We start from the raw sequence: 21530 nt of genomic DNA on the forward strand, positions 1-21530 counted from the left end.
TATCGGCCACAGGTGTCATTTTATTTAATTTTTCTGGCTGCAGATCCAGGTATCCCGAGCCGCAAACCCGAGCAGCCCGTGAGCATTTGGGCGGGATGCGGATCAGCGGTATTTGGGGGGGGAAAAAAAAATCATCAACCTGTCCGAAATAATCAAAACCGTTCCCTGCTCCGCATACAGCGATCTTAATATTGGCTGTCAGCAAGGAAGAATTTCTATCAATTATTTTAAAATTTTATTACTTATAAATAAACGTTTTGCCAATAGATTAAATATTTGGGAATCAGACACAGCCTGCAGGGAAGCTGAGGAAGGCTGGAGAATTGGTTAAGGAAACGAAGATCCACTTTGGGAGATCCGGAGGGGATTTGGTTTCTCCTCGGGGACGGTCAGGGTGATAGACTTTGCCCGACTTCTCCCACAGTTAAAATGGAGTTGGATTGCCTGTGCCTTACAAAGAGGAACGAAAAATCCCGTGCTAGGTTCTGGCATTGCTGTGGCCGGAGATTCAGGACAAAGAAAGGCCAGACACCATCTACCCACAGTGATTTAAGAATAATTAAATCAATCCTGCCACGATACAGGAAGGGTGGATTAAAAGATGCCCCAGTGAAAGCTTAGCGGGATGCGGGGTGGAAGGAGACGTCCTGCTATGCGTGCAACAGGAGCCTTGCTCTGGAAGGGCTCATCCCAAACCCGAGGTCCCTGCCGAGGCAAATACCCCCAGTTTGGGTGCTGTGGAGTAAGTACGGGTTCGTTTTCCTTGTGGACCAGACAGGGCTGGATGAAAACACAGCAGGGGCTGGTGTACAGCTCACTGTTTGGATGGGAGAGAGGAAACGAAATTCACATTTGTTTTATTTTCAGTTCTAGACAGAAACAGACCCGCAACGTTTGGCCATAGTTGTATGTTCTGTACTAAATGGTTAAGACCTCTAGTTGTACCAAGAAAGGGCTGGGAGATGACAGGCCAATAGTCTGCAAATAGCTGCAGGATAGAACCACCGAAAGGGATAGTGGATTGTGGATTGCAAAAGGGACAGGGGCTACCCAGGGAGGAGAGCTAAAATGGGAAAACTTCAGCTGAATGTCAGGCAAAACCCTCCTGCCGGTGAGCCTCGCTGGGCTCCAGCACTCCTGTCGGGGAGGGTGGAGGAGAATGCTTGAAATCTAAGCTGGATTAAAATTGGAATAATTTTTCCTGTGGTCCCAGAGAGAGAAAATACACGAGTTAATGTGCCTCTGCTGTCCCTAGAGTTCACAGATTTGTCGGAGCTGAAGGAAAACTGTTTGAAAAGAGAATGGATATAGGAGTGAATTTAAAGAAGGGTCTGGTTGCAGGCAGGTCCCTTGCATTTGCATGCTGCTTTTGTTAGTAATGTTATTGATCTGGTGGAATCCTTTCGATTCTGAATAGCAGAGAATATTTCTGAGATTTTCTGTTTATGCTCTCTGGAACTGTAGGGCTTTTCTGAAATTCAGATGTATTTTATAAAAATACTTTTTTTTCCTCTTTTCCTCCCCCTTCTGGGAGCTACATGTTTCTTCATTTGATAATATATTTATACATTCACTTTGAACAAAGGCTGCAATTCGTTGTTGGTTTTTTGTGGGGGGGGGTTGTTTGTTTTGTTTTGGGGTTTTGGGGTTTTTTTCCATTAGAGTGTTGTTAGTTTCTATCAAAAACTGTGTTTTGTGTACCAGGAGGGTGGGAGTTTTAACCCTCGGGGGAGTGGAAGTGGTCCGAGACCTCTCATCCATCCCCTGGAGAAGGGCTTTTATCCATTTCGTCTTTCCAGCTGCTGATTTTTCAATCTGGTTGTCCCAAGCTGAGAACTGGCTGCGCAGAAGCTGGTTGGGCTGCTGCCCACCCAGGGTGGTCCAGGAGGATTTCCAGAGGATAATGGGGTGATGCAAACTGGCAGGGAGCAGCTAATGGGATACGGGACTGGAAGCAACCAGGGTAAAGGCAGAGGAAGGGAGCTGGCACTGGCTTTCGTGGGGAAGGCCTGGTGAAAAGCAGCGGGGAGCAGAGTGGATAAAAACCTTTGGAGGATTCAGCTGAGGAGCGGGGCTCCAGGGGAGGGTTATTTACTCATGGAGATTGAAAAGGCTAAGGACCAGCAGCTGCGGAAGGTCTCAGCACCTCTCCAGACGGTGTCCCGAGGGTATGCTGCTTTATCTCAGAGTGACTATCAAAGGGTTAAGAAACCTCTGGATGCAAGAGGAGGAGGGGGGTGGTTTTAAGCCAGGCCAGGGGTGGGAGCGCTGTTTTAGGGGGGTGAGGGATAGAGACACCCCCAGGATCCTTACAAGAGGCAGCAGAGTCTGAGATGTAAGAGCAGCTGCCATCACTGCTGGTTGCGGTTGCTCGCTGCTGGCAAGGGACCATCTCCAGACGGAAGTCCCTGAAAGGAAAGGTGGATCTGGACAGGCTGGATCAATGGGCCAAGGCCAAGTGTATGATGTTCAACAAGGCCAAGTGCAGGGTCCTGCCCTTGGGTCACAACAACCCCGTGCAACGCTACAGGCTTGGGGAGGAGTGGCTGGAGAGCTGCCTGGCGGAAAAGGACCTGGGGGTGCTGGTTGACAGCCGGCTGAATATGAGCCAGCAGTGTGCCCAGGTGGCCAAGAAGGCCAACAGCATCCTGGCCTGTATCAGAAATAGTGTGGCCAGCGGGAGTAGGGAAGTGATTGTGCCCCTGTACTCGGCACTGGTGAGGCCGCATCTTGAATCCTGTGTTCAGTTTTGGGTCCCTCACTACAAGAAGGATGCTGAGGTGCTTGAGTGTGTCCAGAGAAGGGCAACAAAGCTGGTGAGGGGTCTGGAGCACAAGTCTTATGAGGAGCGGCTGAGGGAACTGGGGTTGTTTAGTCTGGAGAAGAGGAGGCTGAGGGGAGACCTTATCACTCTCTACAACTACCTGAAAGGGGGTTGTGGTGAGGTGGGTGTTGGTCTCTTCTCCCAAGTAACAAACAGTGGGACAAGAGGAAACGGCCTCAAGTTGCACCAGGGGAGGTTTAAATTGGGTATTAGGAAAAATTTCTTCGCTGAAAGGGTTGTCAAGCATTGCAACAGCCTGCCCAGGGAGGTGTGGAGTCACCATCCCTGGAGATATTTAAAAGATGTGTAGATGTGGCACTTTGGGTCATGGTTTAGTGGTGGCCTTGGCAGTGTTAACAGTTGGACTCGATGATCTTAAAGATCTTTTCCAACCCAAATGATTCTGTGATTCTATGTGATTTGTGACTGTTTAAAGCACTGTCTTCTGGCATTTCCTAGTTCTCCTTTCACCCTGGCATTTGATCGTTTGTGCGCAGAAACCCAGTAGATGGTGGGAAAAGCTATGCGCTAGCACGTTATCCAGGTTTCTGTAGCTTCTGCATCCATTTTTCTGACTCTTCATCATCTTTGCTTCTTCTTCTTATGTTTTTTGATCAAAGAGTTTTACTCCCCTCAGGACAATCTTCACATCCTACCAACTGGAGGAGCTGGAAAAGGCCTTCAACGAGGCCCACTATCCTGACGTATATGCTAGAGAGATGTTGGCCATGAAAACAGAGTTGCCAGAAGACAGGATACAGGTAATCATATCTCTCAGACCCCCTTAACCTGCCCCTCTCAGCCATGTTCATCCCTCCCCGAAGAAAAGGTAGCGGCATGGGAAGGCTGACCTTGCTCTGAATAAATCTCCCCAGGCTGTCCACTCCCCTGCTCTCGGTGGGTAGGCAGCCAGATCAGCTGTTCTTGGCAGATTTGTATTTGGTGGTTGTATGTCGGTACGTGCTGTATGTGGTGTGTTGTACCAGTGATTTGGGGTGTGTATAACAGAGGGAATCCTAAGTCATTGAAGGGGAACTGGTGTGCAAGAAAAGACCGCAGCGTTTCGAGGTCTTCGTGGTATAGGCAAGAAGAGAACCTCCCAGAGACTGGGCCTGGGTGGGCAGTGTGGGAGGGAAAGACCTCATCTCTGCTCCTTTGGGCACAGGAGGAGGGATGCACAGGGACGTCCTGGGCAGCTTGTACCACTGGGGGTAGGACCGCAGTGCGGGAATGAGGGGTGAGTCCCAGTGAGGTTTTTGCACCATCTCTGCACTTTCACTGCACTTGCCTCCTCAAGTGAAGCTTCCCTGAAAGTTTCTGGGGATAATTTTTTGTTAATGATTATTAGTGTTTGGGGTTTAATTGCATGCCAGTCCTGTTGTGCTACCGTGAGGAGGTAGAACGAGGCTCTGTGGAGTGTTGCTGCTGTGTGGTGAATGTTCTGGCAGTAAGGAGCAGCCAGCACCAGCCTTTGGCGTGCACGGCAGCCAGTGTGCAAGCAACCATTACAGCCCAAACAGCTGGAGAAGACTTACAGCTGCTGTGTACAGTGTGGGAGGCACACGGTGCTTGGACAGACCAAACATCACGTTCACAAGGGTGGACTCCAGCAGCTTCTGCTGCCTCCCTCCTCCCCATGCCTCGCTCCCACCAGGTTGCTGCACAAGACACAGGGCTGTAATGGCCAAGCCTTGAACCCATTTTAGCTCGTGCAGATAATGTTTCTTGGCTGGCTGGGGTTTAAACTGGCCTGGTCCCTCACACGGTGGCAGTGGCTGCCCCTGTGGCTGATGCATAGCAGCTTCTACAAGAGTCGTTGGCCTGAGCGCCACGCGTTGTTAGGAGGGTCCTGGTTTCCTTGGTTCCTCTTCTGTTCCTCCCTCATGCGTGCCCAGCACCCGTCGATCTGTTCCTTCAGCGCTGTGCTCTTTCTTTGCTAAAGAGACAGCCCAGGAGGCTGCATCCCTCATGGGTTTGGAGGGCACTTTGCAAGATAACACTGATGCTGGAAGCTGCTGAGGCATGACCCTGTGCAGGGTCAGGGAGACCCTCCCAAGCAAAAGTGGAGCCCTTTTTCCCTCAGTACTGAGCTCACCTCACTACCCTCATTCTTGTGCTCAATCAAGAGTGACATCTTTATAAAAGCAGGTTGTGCTGCTTCTCCTGTTGTTCTGGCAGGACTCCTGCTGACCTAACAGGCTTGTAGATAACCTGCATGCTAACAGGATTTCCATCGGTCTTCAGAAATAATAGCCCATCATCTGAAATCCTACCTGATGCATTAGGATTTTGCTCTGAGCAACAGGCCCTGATGCTTTGCCTCAAGAGAGAGCGAGCTGGATGGAGGGTCACTTCTCCACTTGTGACCCTGTAGGACATCAAGTCAAGAGGGGAGAGACCTGTTGGGTGTCTAGTGTTGCCTGCACCCACCATCTGATGGATGCAGGGCTGGAAAGAAGATCCTTTGATTTCCCATAAAGGGCCTTTTAATGGAAGAGGTTCACCTAGTGGCACAGTATATGTTGACCATATACTGTCAGCATTTCTCTGGCCAGAGCTGAGGGCCTTCACTAGGGGTGCGGTAGAGGGAGATGTTACGGCAGACAGTGCAGAACTGGACACTGCATGTACTGCTTCAGCATGTGGAGCATCCTTCTAGTGCTGAGACTCAGTGTTTTATCTGATTTGGAAGTGAAATAGCGGCTAACATATCTTAACTGTCACTGACTTGCTGACAGCACGTCACTCCGCAGCTGGCTCATGAAGAACTGCCCACTCTTCCTGTACTGCAGAGTTTTTAACCTAGGAGTGCTCCTTACTGTGACCCCTCTGCCCTAGAGATCGGGTTAGACTTGGACAGCAGAAGCACCCTGTGGTGTGGCTGTTCTGAACAGCAGATATTACTCATGGCACTTGTATTCTAGAAGAAAGTGCTTGTGAGTAACGCTTTTGCTCGTCATGAAAGGGGAAATAAGGAGAAACAGCAGAATTTCTGTGGTATCTGTTGTGTGAGAGCATGAGCACCCTGCCAGGGTGAGCATCATGGTCACGTAGGAGTCCTGAGCACCACTGATCTTTCCAAGGGGTCAGCACCCGAGTGTCCCTTACTACATACTCTGTGAAGTTTCCTTGTCCATACTTTTTCTGTGTCACAGGCCATGACAAGATGATTCCCAACCTTGGTCATGCTTCTTGATATTTCACCTCATGTTCCTTTTCAACTTTAGCCTCTTTTGCATGAGCCTAATTCCTTCCCCCTTGTTATCATGTTTAAATAAATCTAAGCTATTTCTTCTCCTGGTTGTCACTTTTGGTTTTCATCATCACTTAAACCAGCTGTGAAGATCTTTTCTTAAATAATTCTTCTTAAATCACACACCAGTCTCTTAATCATGTGGTTGTTCTTCAGTGAAGCCCATCCTGCCTGTCAGTATTCCCAGAGATAAGGGACCACGTGCCTACAGCTGCACACCAGATGTGTTCACACCAGTTCAGCTGGACTTCTGAGGCCTTGCAGAAACAGCCTCAGATTAGCACTGGTGTACTTGCTTCCATATTTATTTCATTCTATTTTTCTAATTCAGTCACTTCGAGCTCTTTTTTAAACAGATTTTTTTTTTATCCTCAGGATTTTCCCTTCAGTGTTCTGGGTTTCATATGGCACTTTATTAACTTTGGCTAACGGCTCTGACACGGGCCAGAGGTGGATGTTAGAGAAGAGCATGAGAGCAGGGCAGCTATCTAGTGATACTTACCGAGTACCTTGCCAGCCCCCTGGGATTTTGAACACATGTAAATATCTTCATACCCTGCAGCAAGAAGTTCTGCAACAGAACTGCATGAGTGAAGTAAATCTTGCTTTGAACCTATTAGCATCACTTAATGCCCCTTGGAAGAGATAGCTGACAATGAATCTTTATTCCCTTTTTCATAATATTTATAATTTCATGTCATTGTATTTTTTTTTTTCCTTGCATGAGTTTCTAACTGCTCAAGGGAGCTCTGTATTTTTGCATTTTCATTGTTGCTTGCAGTTCCTCCCATCTTTCAACATTGTTCTCTCCCTCTTGTAGGTCATTAATGAAAGTGTTTTCTAAGATTGTTATGAGTATCATGTGCTGTGGACTTTCACAGCATTTCATGTGGGTTCCCACTGGATCCACACCTGAGAGTGATCTCTACCCCTTATTTTCATTCATGGAATTATTTCTCAGGAGGTAGTAGTCAAAGAGAAAGTAAATCACCTATGAAATTCAATATGAAAGTGAAATTCAAAGAGTGCAATTGAGAGAATGATATATAGGAATTGCTTGCATGTAAAACCTTCAGCAGAACACTACAAACAGCCATCAGAGGCCAAGAAAGTTATTGGTTTGAGAGAACATTGAACTCAGGAAAAAATATTCAAATCCTCCATTTAAAGAGAAGATGAACTTTTTTTTTTTTTTTCCAAGGCAGCACTCTTTCACATCGCATGCATCTTCCTCCCATATTGAGCTGGCTGCTCCTGGAAGGAACATGAGCATCCTCCTGTTGGGCAACGTGGGAAAAGAATTTCATTTTCCTAGGGAGACACTTTGCACAAAGTCAGACCAGATGTCACTGTGGCCATTTTGCGAAACACTTGAAAAAGACTATGTTAATCAATGTATTCGAAAGAATATTCAGAAGAGTTGAAGTGCTGCTATTAGAATAAAACCCAGACCATTCTGTAAAATCCAGGGGAGGTAAGTAGATTCCTGCGGGGAGATATATCCTTAATAGACAACTTGAAGTATTCAAAATGGCCTCAAGCTGACAAGTATTCTGACATCTGAATTAAATCAGTGTATTACTCATAACAGATACTCTTAAGTGTAATGTGCAGATTTTAGATAAGTTATCCCTATTGAATTTTTTAGTATGTGACAGTTCCAAACTTTGAACACCATTATCTACAATATTAAAGTTCAGTAACAGTTTGATTTGGGATTACTGAAATGACTGTGTATGTTTGTAATTACAGTATGTCTCCTACTGATCAAACAAATCGATTAATCAGTCCACTATTTCAAAAAAATAAGATCCTGACTGCCATTGTGGGGACACTAGATTCACCTTTTAAGGGAACTGATCAATTAAAAAAGAGAATAAAAGTGCTAAAAATCATCAGTTCTTGTTGTTAAATGATTTTATGGTAATTATGTGGATGAAGAATTTTGGGATAAATAAAATTGCTCACATAAGCAAAAGGAAGCCCAAGGAGACACTGATGCCATGTGTGAGGAGTGGGGATCGTCTGTGTATCCAGCAAGCTTTGTCAGGCAGCTAAGAGGTCAATTTTAGCTAAAAACAAAGCTAAACTCTAATTGAAAAATAGATTTAGCTGCTCGCAGGTTAACACATTTCAGTATCACTGTGTAGCCCCTTAGGAATTGAATGGGGATGGAGGAATCAGGAGGGGTGGTCATTTCGAGGGAAGCATTCGTACCAAGAGTATTTTTCTAGAAGAAGAGGCTTACCTTGCTCCAGTTTTGCAAAAACGTTCTGTGTTTAGAGGTGAACATAATTTGGAAAGGCCTGAGGAACCCGTATTGCACTGAGCAGGAGCTCAGGGGTGAACCCGTGGAGTGCCCTCAAGAAATGTGATAGTATGAAGGAAAAATTGGCTTTATGCGGCTTCAGCAGCCCCGGCTTCTCCCGCTCCCGCCAGCTTTTCCTGCGTGCTGCAGAGCGTTGAACTGTAGTCCCAACCCCACGGTGTAAGCATGGAATGGGGATGATCGCTCCACGCAGTTGCTGACCTTTCCCGAATCTGTGCTTGGAACGGCCGCCAAGGGACTTCTTAGTGCTGCAGAATGCAGTACCAGTGTTGTTTTTTCTAAGCTTACGCTTCTCACTGTGACTCTCAATAAGTGAGCACCTGTGTGTTCTTGCTAAAACTTTGGGTGACTCTCGCACTTAGAAGAGAAAAAGGCCAGCACGAGGCACGGTGCCAGCGGGCTCCCACCTGTATCTCCGTACGGCACAGGCACAGAGATCATGCAGCTGGAGGGAAATTACCAGAGTGATTAGAGTGGTTGGAGGTAGATTACCGAGGTGATGGAGAAGTTGAAAGTGCCAACCATTTCAAAACCTCCTTTTTTTTTTTTTTTTTAAGAACCCTGCAAGCCCTGCAAGAAGTTAATCATGAAATAGAGCTGAGCAGCTAGTGCTGGCTACTTTTGCCAGTCATTCCTGAGCACTGGGGCAAGCCACTGCAGTGTGATACCAGATAAGCGTCATTAACTTCCCCTATGCTTTTAGAAATGTAGGAAGTGTACAAGTGAGAGTAATAAAACTAATCAAACTTACTGGCTTGGTGAGAATATTATTATGAGTGTTTCTCATGGCGTATGGTGCATCTCTGCCTCCACATCTTTAATTGGTATGTAAGGAGTTCATCCACTTTGCTGCCTCTTCAATAACATGCTTGTTTAGTTGATCTAAATTCATATTAATTTCCATTTTTCAATTTAGAGTTGTTTAATTTGGCCCTTTCTGTAAGGGAGTGTTTTCATTACCCTTTATCTATGGCCTGTTTTCAGTCCATGTGCTAGAACTTCGTTTACAAGTTAATTACCATGGCTGCAAAGAGGGGCTGGGTGATGGGCGAGTGCAGGGGCCCAGGCAAGCCTTCCCAAAGGGATTACCCTCTGAAAAGTCTTATACTGCATGACTTCGGACAGAGGAAAAAAATGAGGCAGGAGACAGGAAGGAAAATGGAGGACCAGGAATATCTCCTCAGCTTACTGCAAAGTGGGGACTTTCCAGGTTGTCACTAGACCATGGAGGTTACCTGCCCAGCTTGTGGGATTTACCCTGGTACAGCTGGGGCTGTAGGCGCAGTTTAAAAGGTGGTTTTTAGTGCAGAGATGGAGGTACAGAGGTATGAATATTTTGTATACCCAGGTATGGCTTTATCCCTCTATGTTCAGTCCCTGAGTTGCTTCAGCCACAGACCAATTTTTCTAAATGGGACAGAAGAGCAAATAAAACCGAACTTGCCTGTCCTTGCCTTCTGCTCTGTTCCTTGCAAGGTGTTTATGGCTGTCACAGTATAAGGGACAGTGTGGTTTTGGTGTGCTCCTCCACAGTGTCAGAAGGGAACTGTGACAGCTCCTTCCTTGTTCTCCCTCTGGTTTGGCGAGACCATAACTGAGGGTCAGATGCCTTCAAGTGTTGGGACACTTAAGCTCCCTGTGAGAGGAAAGACAGGCAGGGAACAAAATATGCCATAGCCCGTTGCTGTGGAGTGCCTTGGCAAGGACTTTGCCCATTGTGGCCAGGACAATGAGGAATGGCTCTGCAGGCTTCATGTCAGGCTGTGACAAGTCAGTTTATCTTCCCTGCATTTATCCCTCTGTTTTCTTAACAACAGTAGTTCAAGGGTAACACTTCTCCGAGTTAGCCTAGGCACTGTGGTTCCTTGATCACTTAAGGTTTCCTGGAAATGCTACCTTAAATCTGGGTGCTGGGAACACTTGCATTCACTCCTCCTTTTAACGATGAACTTTCTTTTCAGATACTACTGCAGTTTTCCACAACTGGTTTTTAAAAAAATAATTGGGCAGCCCAGCAAGTTCAATAGTTAATTCCCCTCCAGCCTTAGGATGCCTGGCAGAGGGACCAGCTGATGGTTGTGTGTTCAGGTTTTCCTTTAATGATGCTTTATCATAAAGTTTTCTTCCTTTCCTGACTTTGATTAGAGATTTTTTTAACAGTTCAATAGCACAGGCACTTTAGAGACACTGTTAATTTACTCCCCCCTGTATTTCTTAATGGATCTATTTTTCTCCGTACTGTTTATCTTTTACCCTGATAGATCTCAACAAGTTCTCCTCATTCTTCTCTGGCAGCATGAACCTCCTTTGTCTTTTCATTGTCCTTCTCTGTGGGTGTTCTGCGAGCCAGGTTTTGCACAGGCCTGTGCAGAAATATAAAAAGAAAACTACCATCTGCCTCATGCACCAAGCTTTTGAGAAGTCTAGTCCTCAACAAATGTATAGATGACCCTGATCTCCCTATGTGCAAGGCTGGCAGGTCCTTCTGTGGAGCAGAAAAGACAAACTTGAGTTGGAAAACAAACTGTTGCTACAATATCCTACAAAAAAGGTGGCTTCCAGAGACCACCTTTATCAGAAGCTGTGAGAAAGCATTAGGTACTCCTCTGTCTACTCTGAGCAGCACTGCCCTGCGAGGAGCCAGAGACGTTCCGTTCAGGACCTGCCTGGTGTGAGAAGCACTATTTGCTCCCTACTTTCTCTTTCAGTGGGTTTCTGTTAGGCTTCCCAACTGTCTGAACAAAGGCAGAGCTGAAAATTTGGCTGTAGTTATTGCAAATTTCAGCCGCAGCTTTTTCTCTAAATTCATAGAAAGGGAATGCAAGTGAAGCATTGTTTATACCTGCTCACCTTCCTTTGACTTATGTAAAGGCCCATGGCACGCACATTGCATGTTCGTAAATAGGAGGATTATGTCCCTTCTGTGGTCTAGAAGTAACCTACTGACTGATTCCTGCCTGACTGTTGGACCTGACCTGATAAAATTTGGATACGCAGCAGCCCCTTGCCAGGCTGGGGTAGCCCATACTGGTGCTGGCCGGGCTGCCCACCCATGCCTCTGGGAAGCTCTGGCTCACCTGCAGCCGCAGGGTCTGCAGGGTATGCCACCTGAGGGAACACCTTCTCATCCACGCTACTATTTCTTCTCCAAGGGCACTGCTTGGCTCACCCTGAGGGAGGCTGAACTGTGAACATTGTTGGGAAACAACTCTTTGGAAGCATCTAGGCAACTGATCCATGTAAACGTACATGATGAGTATCGGTGCTGATCACTCCTCTTAGTCAGATGTGCCAATGATGTCCATTCCAAGACAACTTGTTTTATGTCCAGCAGGTGTTTCTGGTATCTCTAGGTCCCTTCGTATCTTTGGCTTCACTGCCATCCTCCCAACTCGGTGCCCCCATGACTGTCACTGCAGTGCCCTGTCATTTGTTAGTTGATTGTATGAACTTGTTGAGCTTATACAATGACCATGCCTGAGATCAAGGCTTCAGTGGCTGAGTGACAACTGAGGGAGGATCCCTGCCTGGGAGATCTTAGCCTGGGTGAACTAAGCATGGGGCATACTTGGGAATGCCCTGGTGAGCTTGGATATGCCACCCTGGTGTGAGCAGCATCCACGAGTAGGTTGCACGTTGCCAGTTCTGTGGGTCGCACCATTAGCTGTGCTGTGCACTAGCCCAACCTGACAATGTCAGCTGCAGGCGTCAGTGGCACAGCAGTGGAGAGTGCCTGAAACATGAGTCTTCAGCAGCTGTAAGGTGTCGTGAAAACTCCAGGAGTCATGAGTTAGTTACACAGGGAAGGTGAAGGGCACACTGAGCTGAGGAACAGGTAGACCCCAGAGCAGACACTTGGTAGGGGTAGAGCTCTGAAGGGCAACCCCAGTGCAGCCCAACATAACTGCCAGTCCTGACCTCTTGGGTGGTGGTCAGGGGACAGATTGTGGTTCCGGCCTGCTCTTTGGCTCTGGTGGTCCTTCCCCAGATTCAGGAAAGCGTGATGAAGGATTTGCTGAGACTGAGTGATTAGACATCTTATTGCATGAGGCAAGGAATTGCAAACACTGTCCTTACCATGTATCTCCTAAGGGAAGACTGTAAAGGACTGCAACTTTCTCCTTTTGGTACTGAGCCCAAGCTGCTCCATGGAAACTTATTACAACAAGTTGCAACATTTTACAACACACAACACATTTCAGTAGATATCTCCCAGCTAATGCTTCAACGTGCCAAGAGTTCCTGTGCATGGGTGAGCCCATGCTGTAGCCCTCAGGGAGCACTTTGTGGGCTGTTCCCATGCACGCAGGGATGGGCTTGAGCCTTATCTCGGCAAAGGATGGGCACCAAGTAGGCTGCAGACACCATCTCCTGTCTGATGCACAGCCTCAGGGTCCTACATTTTTTCTGGAGAAGGCCAGAGCACACCTTTGCCCTTTGCTCTGTGTGTGCTGATAAAGGAAAGGGCAATATGCAGCTGCTTCTGGCATGCAAGGGGCAGCCCCAGAGAACAGGCAGTGCTCCGCAGCCTCTGAGGAAGGCTGGTGTCCCAAGCTCTGATTTTGGTGCCCATTGGAAGGCATCATGGAGGGGGACATGCCATTTCTCCTCCAACTGCCCTGACTCGCCTTGCTCTAACATGACAGTGATAATATAGCGTGTCCCCGCATGTTCAGAGAGTGCACTGCATATGGATGTTTATGAAGACCTATGTTAACATTTCCTCTGTGCCAGAGGAGCTGCAGAGCAGGTTTAGCAGGGAAAAAGGAGGCAAAATGAAATGACACAGGCAGGATATCAGCTTGTTTAATGGAGCCAGGCATTGTGAGGACCCAAAGGATGGGTGCTCTGTGCAGTACCACCCTTTGTGTCACTGATAAATGTATCCCTGGGCTGGTGTGGACTAGGATGATGGGTGCACCCTTGCTAGCTTTCCAGTGTCTGTCATACACCCACCACCCTGATGCTTTTCCTGTTTTTCAGTCAGCATGTTAGGAAAAGAGGAATCTGGGTGTTTATCTGCCATGTCCAGGCACCTGGCAGCCTATATGGACCCATAGCTCCAGCTAAATTGCTGGTCAGCTGTCATCATGATCTGACCGTGATGAAGTCAGCGTCTCAGGGATGCATGTGCTGTGCAGATGTGCTGCACGGATCGGGTGTGTGCTGAACCACTGATCTCACTATACCTGCCATGCACACTGTGTGCACACTGTTTTCCTCTGGGGAAGATGGAAGCCCTGCGCCTGATGAAGTTCTCCACTTTTTGAAGGTTACATGTCAACAAGTGAGAAAACATGTCACCACATGAGGTGGCAAGGCCAGATGAAAACCCCAGATTTGCCAAGGGGACACAGTTTAAGACTTGTTCCCTGGTCAAGAGGGATTTTACAGCTTTGGCTGCATAAGTCATATAAATTGCAACAGGTAGCCATGCTTGGCCCATGTACTGCTTTTAGGAGTGGGATTCAGAGGCAGGTGTGGCCTGCAGGACTGGTGGCATAGTGTAATAGCATGTACAGTTTTGCTGAGTGCTGTATTGAGCCCATATTCAATATATGCATTGTGCAAGTTTAGCTTAGAGGAGACCCAAGCTTGGACCATCATGTCTTTGCTCAAGAGGGATGAGTAGCATCTCACAGCTCATCTCAGTATGTCTGGCTGGACCTGTTGGCTGAGTAGGTCGGACACGACTCCAGCTATTACTTTTGCCATGCCATGTACGGGAATTGCTCTTTCTAATGTGAGCTCAGAAAGCTCTTTCCCAGTGCTCAGTAAGAGGAGGGATGATGAGTCCTGCTATCAGCCATGCAGCCCATGTGCAACCTTTACTGCTCTCATTTAACTTCATACCCACTTTACACCAGCCATAGAAAGTGATGTCACCATAAACAGTGCCAATAATTTTGACATTATATTTGAAAAGACAGCAATAAACTGTTTCCAGGCTTACACAAGTGGCGCAGTCTCCACGAGCAGCCTCAGGACAGGAAACATTCCTGGGGTGATCACTGCAGGGGAAAGATTTGGGGAAGACCCAGGACCCAGTCAGACCTTACACTCTTGTGGCAATTCATTATAAAGCCCCAGGGCCCGTGACTGCAGATGGGGAAATGCTCTGAGAAAGATATGAGGCTGTTCTTTCCAGTGCTCACATCCTCAGATTGGACCCATCCAGAGTTACCAGCCCTGTCTGATATGAGGATGAGAACATGTCTATTTTTGAAGAAAAGGTCTTAATTTTGGCTACTCTCATTGTAGAGGCTTGGGTTGGAAAGGAACAAGGTAGAAAGGGAGGTGCGTAGTTTTCAGAAGGAACTGAGTGCTGAGACAGCAGCGGGGCCCCAGCTATGGAGGTGATCTGGGGATGCTCTCTGATCTGCAGCTGGACCCACCAAAAGGCTCCAAGAGGGGAAGTGCCAGGTATGCTGCTGAGCATGAGTTTAAGAGCAGTGTTCTGCTGCATGGGAGAGAGTGGGCTCGACCAGGCTTTTCTAGTCAAGGAGAGGAGGAACCATTGTGCAGGCAGAGGTGTGAAGAGCTTGTACTGAGAAACAGAGCTTCTCCATGCCAGAGTGTGCAATGCTTCACTGTGCGTACGATGAGGTGACAGGATCAGTCCAGAGCAGCGTGGTGGGGAAAGAGACATCAGCAACTACAGGGTGTTGGTGTAGATGTCTGGGTGTTTCCTACAGCAGTAAAATGTCACAGAGGGAAGGGTCTGGTGGATAAATGTGAGAAGTTCAGTTTCTGCAGGGTTCAGCCTGAGGTGGCTGGATCCCTAGGAGAAGAGCACAGTGCTGGATGAGCACGAGTGTGTTGGGTCAGAAAGCCATCAGCACCATGATGTCAGGTGGGACCATGACAGCAGTTTACAACCCAAGGCAATGCCACAGAAGTCCAGAAGGCTTCCATGCTGTCTGTCTGGGCAGCACAGTGTTCCTCTGCTGTGCCCTCACTTGAAGAGCTCAGTTTCGGAAATGGCTTCTTCGCAGGCATCTTACAGAGCGATAGTTCACCTCCCCCAGGCTGAAGGTTTGCGCCAGGGGACTTGTCAGAGAGCAAAGAAGATGGGGTAAAATGCCTGTTAATCCATGGGTAGGGGATTAGCGTGGCTGCTGGGGCAACTTGGGATTTTGTTCCTTGCCTTAGTTTCTGGGTTGCCAACAGTCGTGCGCAGCTGCTCCCTGTGACCTGTCAAAGGCGTGTGCTAGTGGGGCGAGGGCTGATGTGTCTGTGCGTCCGTGTATGTGTGTCCGTGTCTGTGCATGTGTGGGTGTGCATTTGTTTGTGGCCATCTAGTGGACATTTCAGCGTGCACTGCTTTGGTCTGGGACCATCTTGTGCTCCATAAAGCTTGTTACTTGAAAGACCCCTGTTGAAGTGCTGTGTCAAAGGCAGTATGTGAGACTTGGTGAAGCAAAAATTCACCATTATCGAGCCTGGAGTTTTCCTTTAAGGGATGCGGAATGCTTGGGCAGGCAATATAACATTATTTTATAAGAAAGACAGGATTGGCCACTACCAATTCTCCTGTCTGTATGCCCCAGTTTGGAAAGTAGGAACCAAGAAAATTAGTGTAACCTGTGAAAATTTTAGATTTAAACAATGCAGAAACAATACACAGTAACACCCTAGATGCCTTAAAATATCGCTTGGCTAATTCAGATTCCTGGCTCATGGCTAACCTCTGGGAGATTTCTCTCTTTAGCAGACAATGTTTCAGGAGCTGATTAGGTAAACAAACTAACTAATATGATGAATGCGGATAACAAGGACACATTGAGTCTCACATCCCTTTGCAAAATGAGAGATTCCTCCTACTACAATTTGCTCCTCTGCATCATCAATAATCCGAAGAAATACTGGTCATCATTTGTGTTACAGAGGAGGAAACTGGCAAGAATAACCTTGCCAGTCTTGACTCCGAAACACTGCAGCCCTGCGGTGCATCACAGGGTGCCTCTCCTTTTACTGCTTTGGGCAGTAGGCACTGAGGGTCAGAATTGGGCGATGATCAGGATTAGTAATATCCCTGTTTATAAGGCTTTGCAGTACTGTTGGTTTTGGTACGGGGGCCTCAGAAGGACAGGCATGTGGAACAAGCATCCAGGCGATGATGCTGAAGGTGCTGGCGTTTGCTGCTGTCTTGGATCATAGGCTGTGGCTGCTCTTGGAGGAGGCAGTGTCAGTGTGACCTGCCTGGTGGGGTTACAGAGTGTGTGATGCTCAGCCCTGACAAAATTATGGGGACTGAGTTGATGGGCAGATCCTTTGTGAGCAAGGTGTTATGTTACGACCTTCTATCTCCCTGTTTCATATTGACAGCAGGTTTTGCAAGGTGATGGGTTTTGGTCTTGCAGCTTTTCTTTGCCTAGAGGACCAAATCTGATGCATTTGGAAGACCCTGCGTTTTCTGCAGGGTGCACACGCATACCCAACTTGCAGCATGCACTATGAAACTGAGCATAGTCTTATCCTGCTGCCGGTGCATGGAGGGCAGCCTTGTCAGAGGTGTGCTTGCCTGCTGCCCCCAGCTTGGCCGGGGCAATCACCATCCCAGATCCAGCCCTTGGTGTGCCAAGGGCAGCAACTTGTGGGGCCTCAGGAGCAGCCCAGGAGAGGGCTTTGGGCTGCTGTACAGCAAGTGTGCATGCATGGACTGAACATGGACATCCTGTGGGTAGCAAGACACACCTGTCCTCTTCACCTGTTGTCCATTTTCTGAGGGTAGAGTTCCTGGAACAAGCTCCCCATCTTTCACAGGGTGTGCCCATGCGATAACCAAAAGCTATAAATCATCTTAAGATGTAGCACATTGCTCCAAAGTACACCTCTGTGCATTAGATTGTCATAGCTTTGCACAAACACCTGACGTGCTTCAGTCTAAAATTAATCAGGGGTTTTTACCACTGGTTGTGAAGTGTGGAAGTGCAAACACAGTCTTTTCACCATATCCTGGGCTGTGCAATGGAGAACCAGATGAAAGCAAGTGAGAAGGAAGGTGTGTGGTACACAGCCATGTCAGTAAAGCATTTCAAAAAGCTAAGTTGGCCCGCGTGATGGGAAGGGGCAAGACCAAACAGGGACAAACCTAAACATTGCTTGAAGCAGGCTGAATTTTACAGAGCCGGAGGGAGATGTAGAGTAAATATCTTCAAGCAAAGACAACTGCAGCAAAAGAAGCCATGGAATACCAAAACTGCAAGTGAATGGAAGTATAAGGGTGGAACTCTCCCCAGTCAAAGGAGGAAAAGTGAAGTGCCAATAATAAATATTCAGAAGTTGTGGGTGAGGTACCAACAGAGCTGGAAATGCCTCAGAATTACTAAAACTGGTGTGTAATTCGGCTCAGAACCAAGGCATAGTAAAATTTTGGTAACACATCAAGAAAGCTGAAGAAAGCAGTGAGATCTTCTCCCAGAAGAAAGTCCCACCAATGGAGCCATCTGAATGAGGGCAAAATCCTGAGAACGAGCCACAGGGAATAATTCTGCTGATCTGAAATGGTGTGGGAGCCCTTTCCTGTGCTGCTCTGGAGGGTCTTGTGGCAGAGTTGCTGGGCTGGGTTTTGATCCCAGCAATATTCAATGTTGAGCATCATTAGCTTCATGTGATTTCATTCCTGAGATCAAGATATAGCTCCTGGTATTAAAGCAAGATGGCCAGTCCTCCCAACTTCTATTCCACTAGAAATTCTGGGATTTCAAACTTTCCTTTTTCCAAGTTGAAACCAAGAGGAAATTCCCATCAAATTACAAAAACCGGTTTGAGAAATCTCAGAACAATCTTATTAAGATGTTGATGTAATTTTGATTTTCCCATTTGGCTTTAGACATAGATTTTGCATGTCTTAGGCGGCTGAGATTAAAATACAACGTTCAGAAGAAAGCCATAGATAATTTTGATTACACTTCCACTGGCTGGATGCAGTTTTTCCTGTGCGATTGAATCAGCATTTTCTGATTGAAAATTTTCCACCAGCTCTAGTCAAAATTGGACGGCCAGCTGGCAAAGCTTCTGCTGGCTGTGGTATTTCCGTGGCCCTGCCGTGGGAAAGGGGATGCTCCACGGCAGTGGGTTTAGTGGCAGTGGGCAGTGCTGGGGCAAGTGAGATCTGGCCAAGGAGAAGGGCAAGGGAGCATAAGGCAGGGGAGAAGACGTTTGGGGCATCAAGGTGGGAAAGAGGGGTTGTAAAAGCATCAGTGAGGAGGCACCTGGGTAAAAAAGGATAGAAGAGAGTTTACAAAGTTGCTGGCTTGGTACTTAATGGAAAAACCTGTTCCTGGCTGAGATCCCAGCTATGGCAACTTGTGACAAACAAAGCTGCACAGAGCCAAGCCCTGCAAGCCACACTGAATACAAGGAAAGGTGTCATAGCAGCAGCCCCAAACCAAGGCAGATTTGCAGGTGCTGTCCCTTGGGTTGTGCAGGAATTTCTCCCTGAAGCCAAGGGAGATAGAGAGGAGCTCTGCGGCGAGGGATGTAACTGTACTGGTTTATCCAGGGCAGAACAGGCCTGGAAGGTCGGGCTCTCCCCTTGCAGCATGGAGGTGTCAGGGGTAGCTGCCCCACCGCCTCAGTCTGCTCGGGGAGAAGGAACCACAGCGGTTTGTGCTGAGGCTGGAGGGGGAGCAAGCGGGTGCTTTCCAGCGCTGCCCTCCGGGCTCCGGGAGTGGGAGGAGCACATGGCCTGGAGCGAGAGACCCTGCCAGCATCCTGCTGACTGCATGACCCAGCAAACCCAATGTCACGCAAGCATTCCGGAGCGGACGGAGAGAGGAAGCTGTGCACTCCTGAGGGTCCCTGCTCAGGCCCCAATGGATTCGCAGCCATCCATGGTCCAGGGGTTACATATCAGCAGTATGAAAGTGTAAATCAGACTGTTTATCATGCAGAGGAGGTGACATAAGGCAAAGCAGCCCAGCTGTAAAATCCTCTCTGATATGCACAGAGTGTCTTCTGCTGGGAGAAGCTGGGATCACAGCTGCTGGGACCACCACCCCAGCCACCCCGCATTGCTCCCTGTGGGGCCAGGCTGCCAGGGCTCCCAGGAGCGGCCCAGCTGGCTGTCACCAGTGCTAGCAAGCCACCCACCTACCCTGCAGCTCTGTCCCTGTAAGGCTTCGGTGCTGGGCAGTTCCCTTCCGCACAGGTGAGCAGAGAAGAGCTGAGCTTGCCTTGCCAGCTGAGAGCTCCATGGCATCAGTCTTGTGGTCCCCACAATAGAGCTGGGGCTTTGCCCCAGTCCCCCAGTGCTCCCCGCTGCAGCCCAAGCTCCCCCATGGCTATGGGCAGTGGGGACAAGAGAGGGTTAAGCTGTCAGCTCTGTAATGTTAAACAGGTGTCAAAGGCACCTCCATATATCTGCAGATTGAAATCAAATTCTTTGCAGTATAAAAAGATAAATTACCCAGGCGATTCCCGCCTCATCCCACTCATCAGGCCAGCGCCAGACGGCAAGCAATTTTTTTTTTTAATGTGCTAACGACCTAATCAAGCAATCAAGTCGGAGAAGATTGCAGAGTGACCCCGAGCATCCATCTGCCAGCGAGACCCCGCCATTCATTTCCATTCCGCCGTGTACTTTCCGGGAAAGGGAGGGAAAAAAATAGAAAAGAAAAAAAAAAATCCTAAACAAATTAACACCCAATTTTCTGTGAGTCTAATTAGTTAAATGAGGAGGTGTTTGGGGTGTCCGCGGGGAGGGAGGGGCTGGCTCTCGGAGAGGGGCCTGGTAACTCCATGGCATTAATTAGCGCAGGTCAATGGCGTGGTTCCCTGGGGACCAGCTGCTTTAATTTCCCGTGATATTTCAGTGCCTGAGGCCCATCGATTCAAACTGAAATTAACTTATTTTTCAATCAGGCCTGGGCTGCCCCTGGGGCTGACTCTTCCTTTGCCTCCTTCTGAATAGACCTCGAGCAATTTTTCATCTAAAGCTGATGCCTCTGCTCGGTGGGAAGGGAGGGGAGCCGGGGAGGGAGGAGGGCGAGGGAGACAAGAGGAATGGAAATCGGAGAGAGAGCGCTAATAGATTTCTGCAAGCATCCCACACACACCACCCCCCCCCCCCGGCATCGCCACCCGCCTCTCTGCTTGCTGCCCCTCAGGTCACAGCTCAGAGATTATTCTGCCAATTTTCTGAGAAGATGAGGGGCTTTTCAAACTGGGAACTCAGGGCGAAGCGCACAGATCAGCTCACCCCTTCTCCCACCTCTCCCGAGCATCCAGCCCCATCCCAGCCCTCTCTGCAGGCACTGCTGCCCGAGCCCCGTGCCACGGCTCAGACACCCAGTTAAATAATGAAAGAAAATCCCAGGCACAAGAGCCAAAAGGAGCTAGAAAAAGACACCACGATGGGAAATTAATTACATCCTGCTGAGAGGGATGGGACCTGCTCTCACGCTTTGCCCTCACTGCTTCTGCAAGGGAGGGAGGGAGAGATACCCTGCAGCTGCTGCACGGGGGAAGAGGTCGCAGTGCTTTCAGGATGAGCATCCACGTGTCTGCCCTCATCCCGCTGCAGGAGCACACGTGTGTTCCCATGCGGGAAGGTGAGAGATGCACCTTGTGCCCCCAAAAAAACCATGTTCCTCCTTGTCACCTGCCCCAGGTTTGGTTCCAGAATCGCCGGGCCAAGTGGCGAAAGAGGGAGAAATGCTGGGGCAGGAGCAGCGTGATGGCCGAGTACGGGCTCTACGGTGCCATGGTGCGTCACTCCATCCCACTGCCTGAGTCCATCCTCAAGTCTGCCAAGGATGGCATCATGGAGTCCTGCGCCCCTTGGCTCCTGGGTAAGAGAGCAGCTGCCTTCGGGGGGGATGGTGAGTGGGTCGAGACAAAATGGGGGAATTCAAGGAAGAAAGTGGAGACGTGCCAAAAACACGGGTGGAGGGTGGTGGGGCGAGGCTGACCTCCACCCCCCATCCCCCAACGGCCCATCATCAATGGTGTCTGACCGCTGATCCCAATTCCCTTCTGGTCCTTGGATCCTGACCTGCAGGATCTGGCCGGGGCAGGAATTTGCCCCCCGTGCTCAGGCTGGTGTTAGCCTTCAACTCCCATGGCACGAGCATCCTTCACCCCCAGCCCCGGGGCAGGAGCTCCAACCCTTGCCCAAG

The 21530-nt window shown here is 48.6% G+C and overlaps 1 protein-coding gene across 1 annotated transcript; it reads left to right on the top strand.

The window, feature by feature from the left end:
* Positions 1-2097: 2097 nt before the first annotated feature.
* On the top strand, positions 2098-21233 carry LOC104627982 (visual system homeobox 2-like; the record flags this gene model as incomplete). Its single annotated transcript, XM_010296405.1, has 3 exons — positions 2098-2168; positions 3462-3585; positions 21023-21233. Coding segments are annotated over exons 1-3 (406 nt in total), but the record flags the coding sequence as incomplete, so codon positions are not given.
* Between the last annotated feature and the right edge of the window lie 297 nt (positions 21234-21530).

The sequence above is a fragment of the Phaethon lepturus genome, unplaced genomic scaffold (assembly GCF_000687285.1).
Source record: "Phaethon lepturus isolate BGI_N335 unplaced genomic scaffold, ASM68728v1 scaffold29171, whole genome shotgun sequence".
Taxonomy (NCBI): Eukaryota; Metazoa; Chordata; class Aves; order Phaethontiformes; family Phaethontidae; genus Phaethon; species Phaethon lepturus.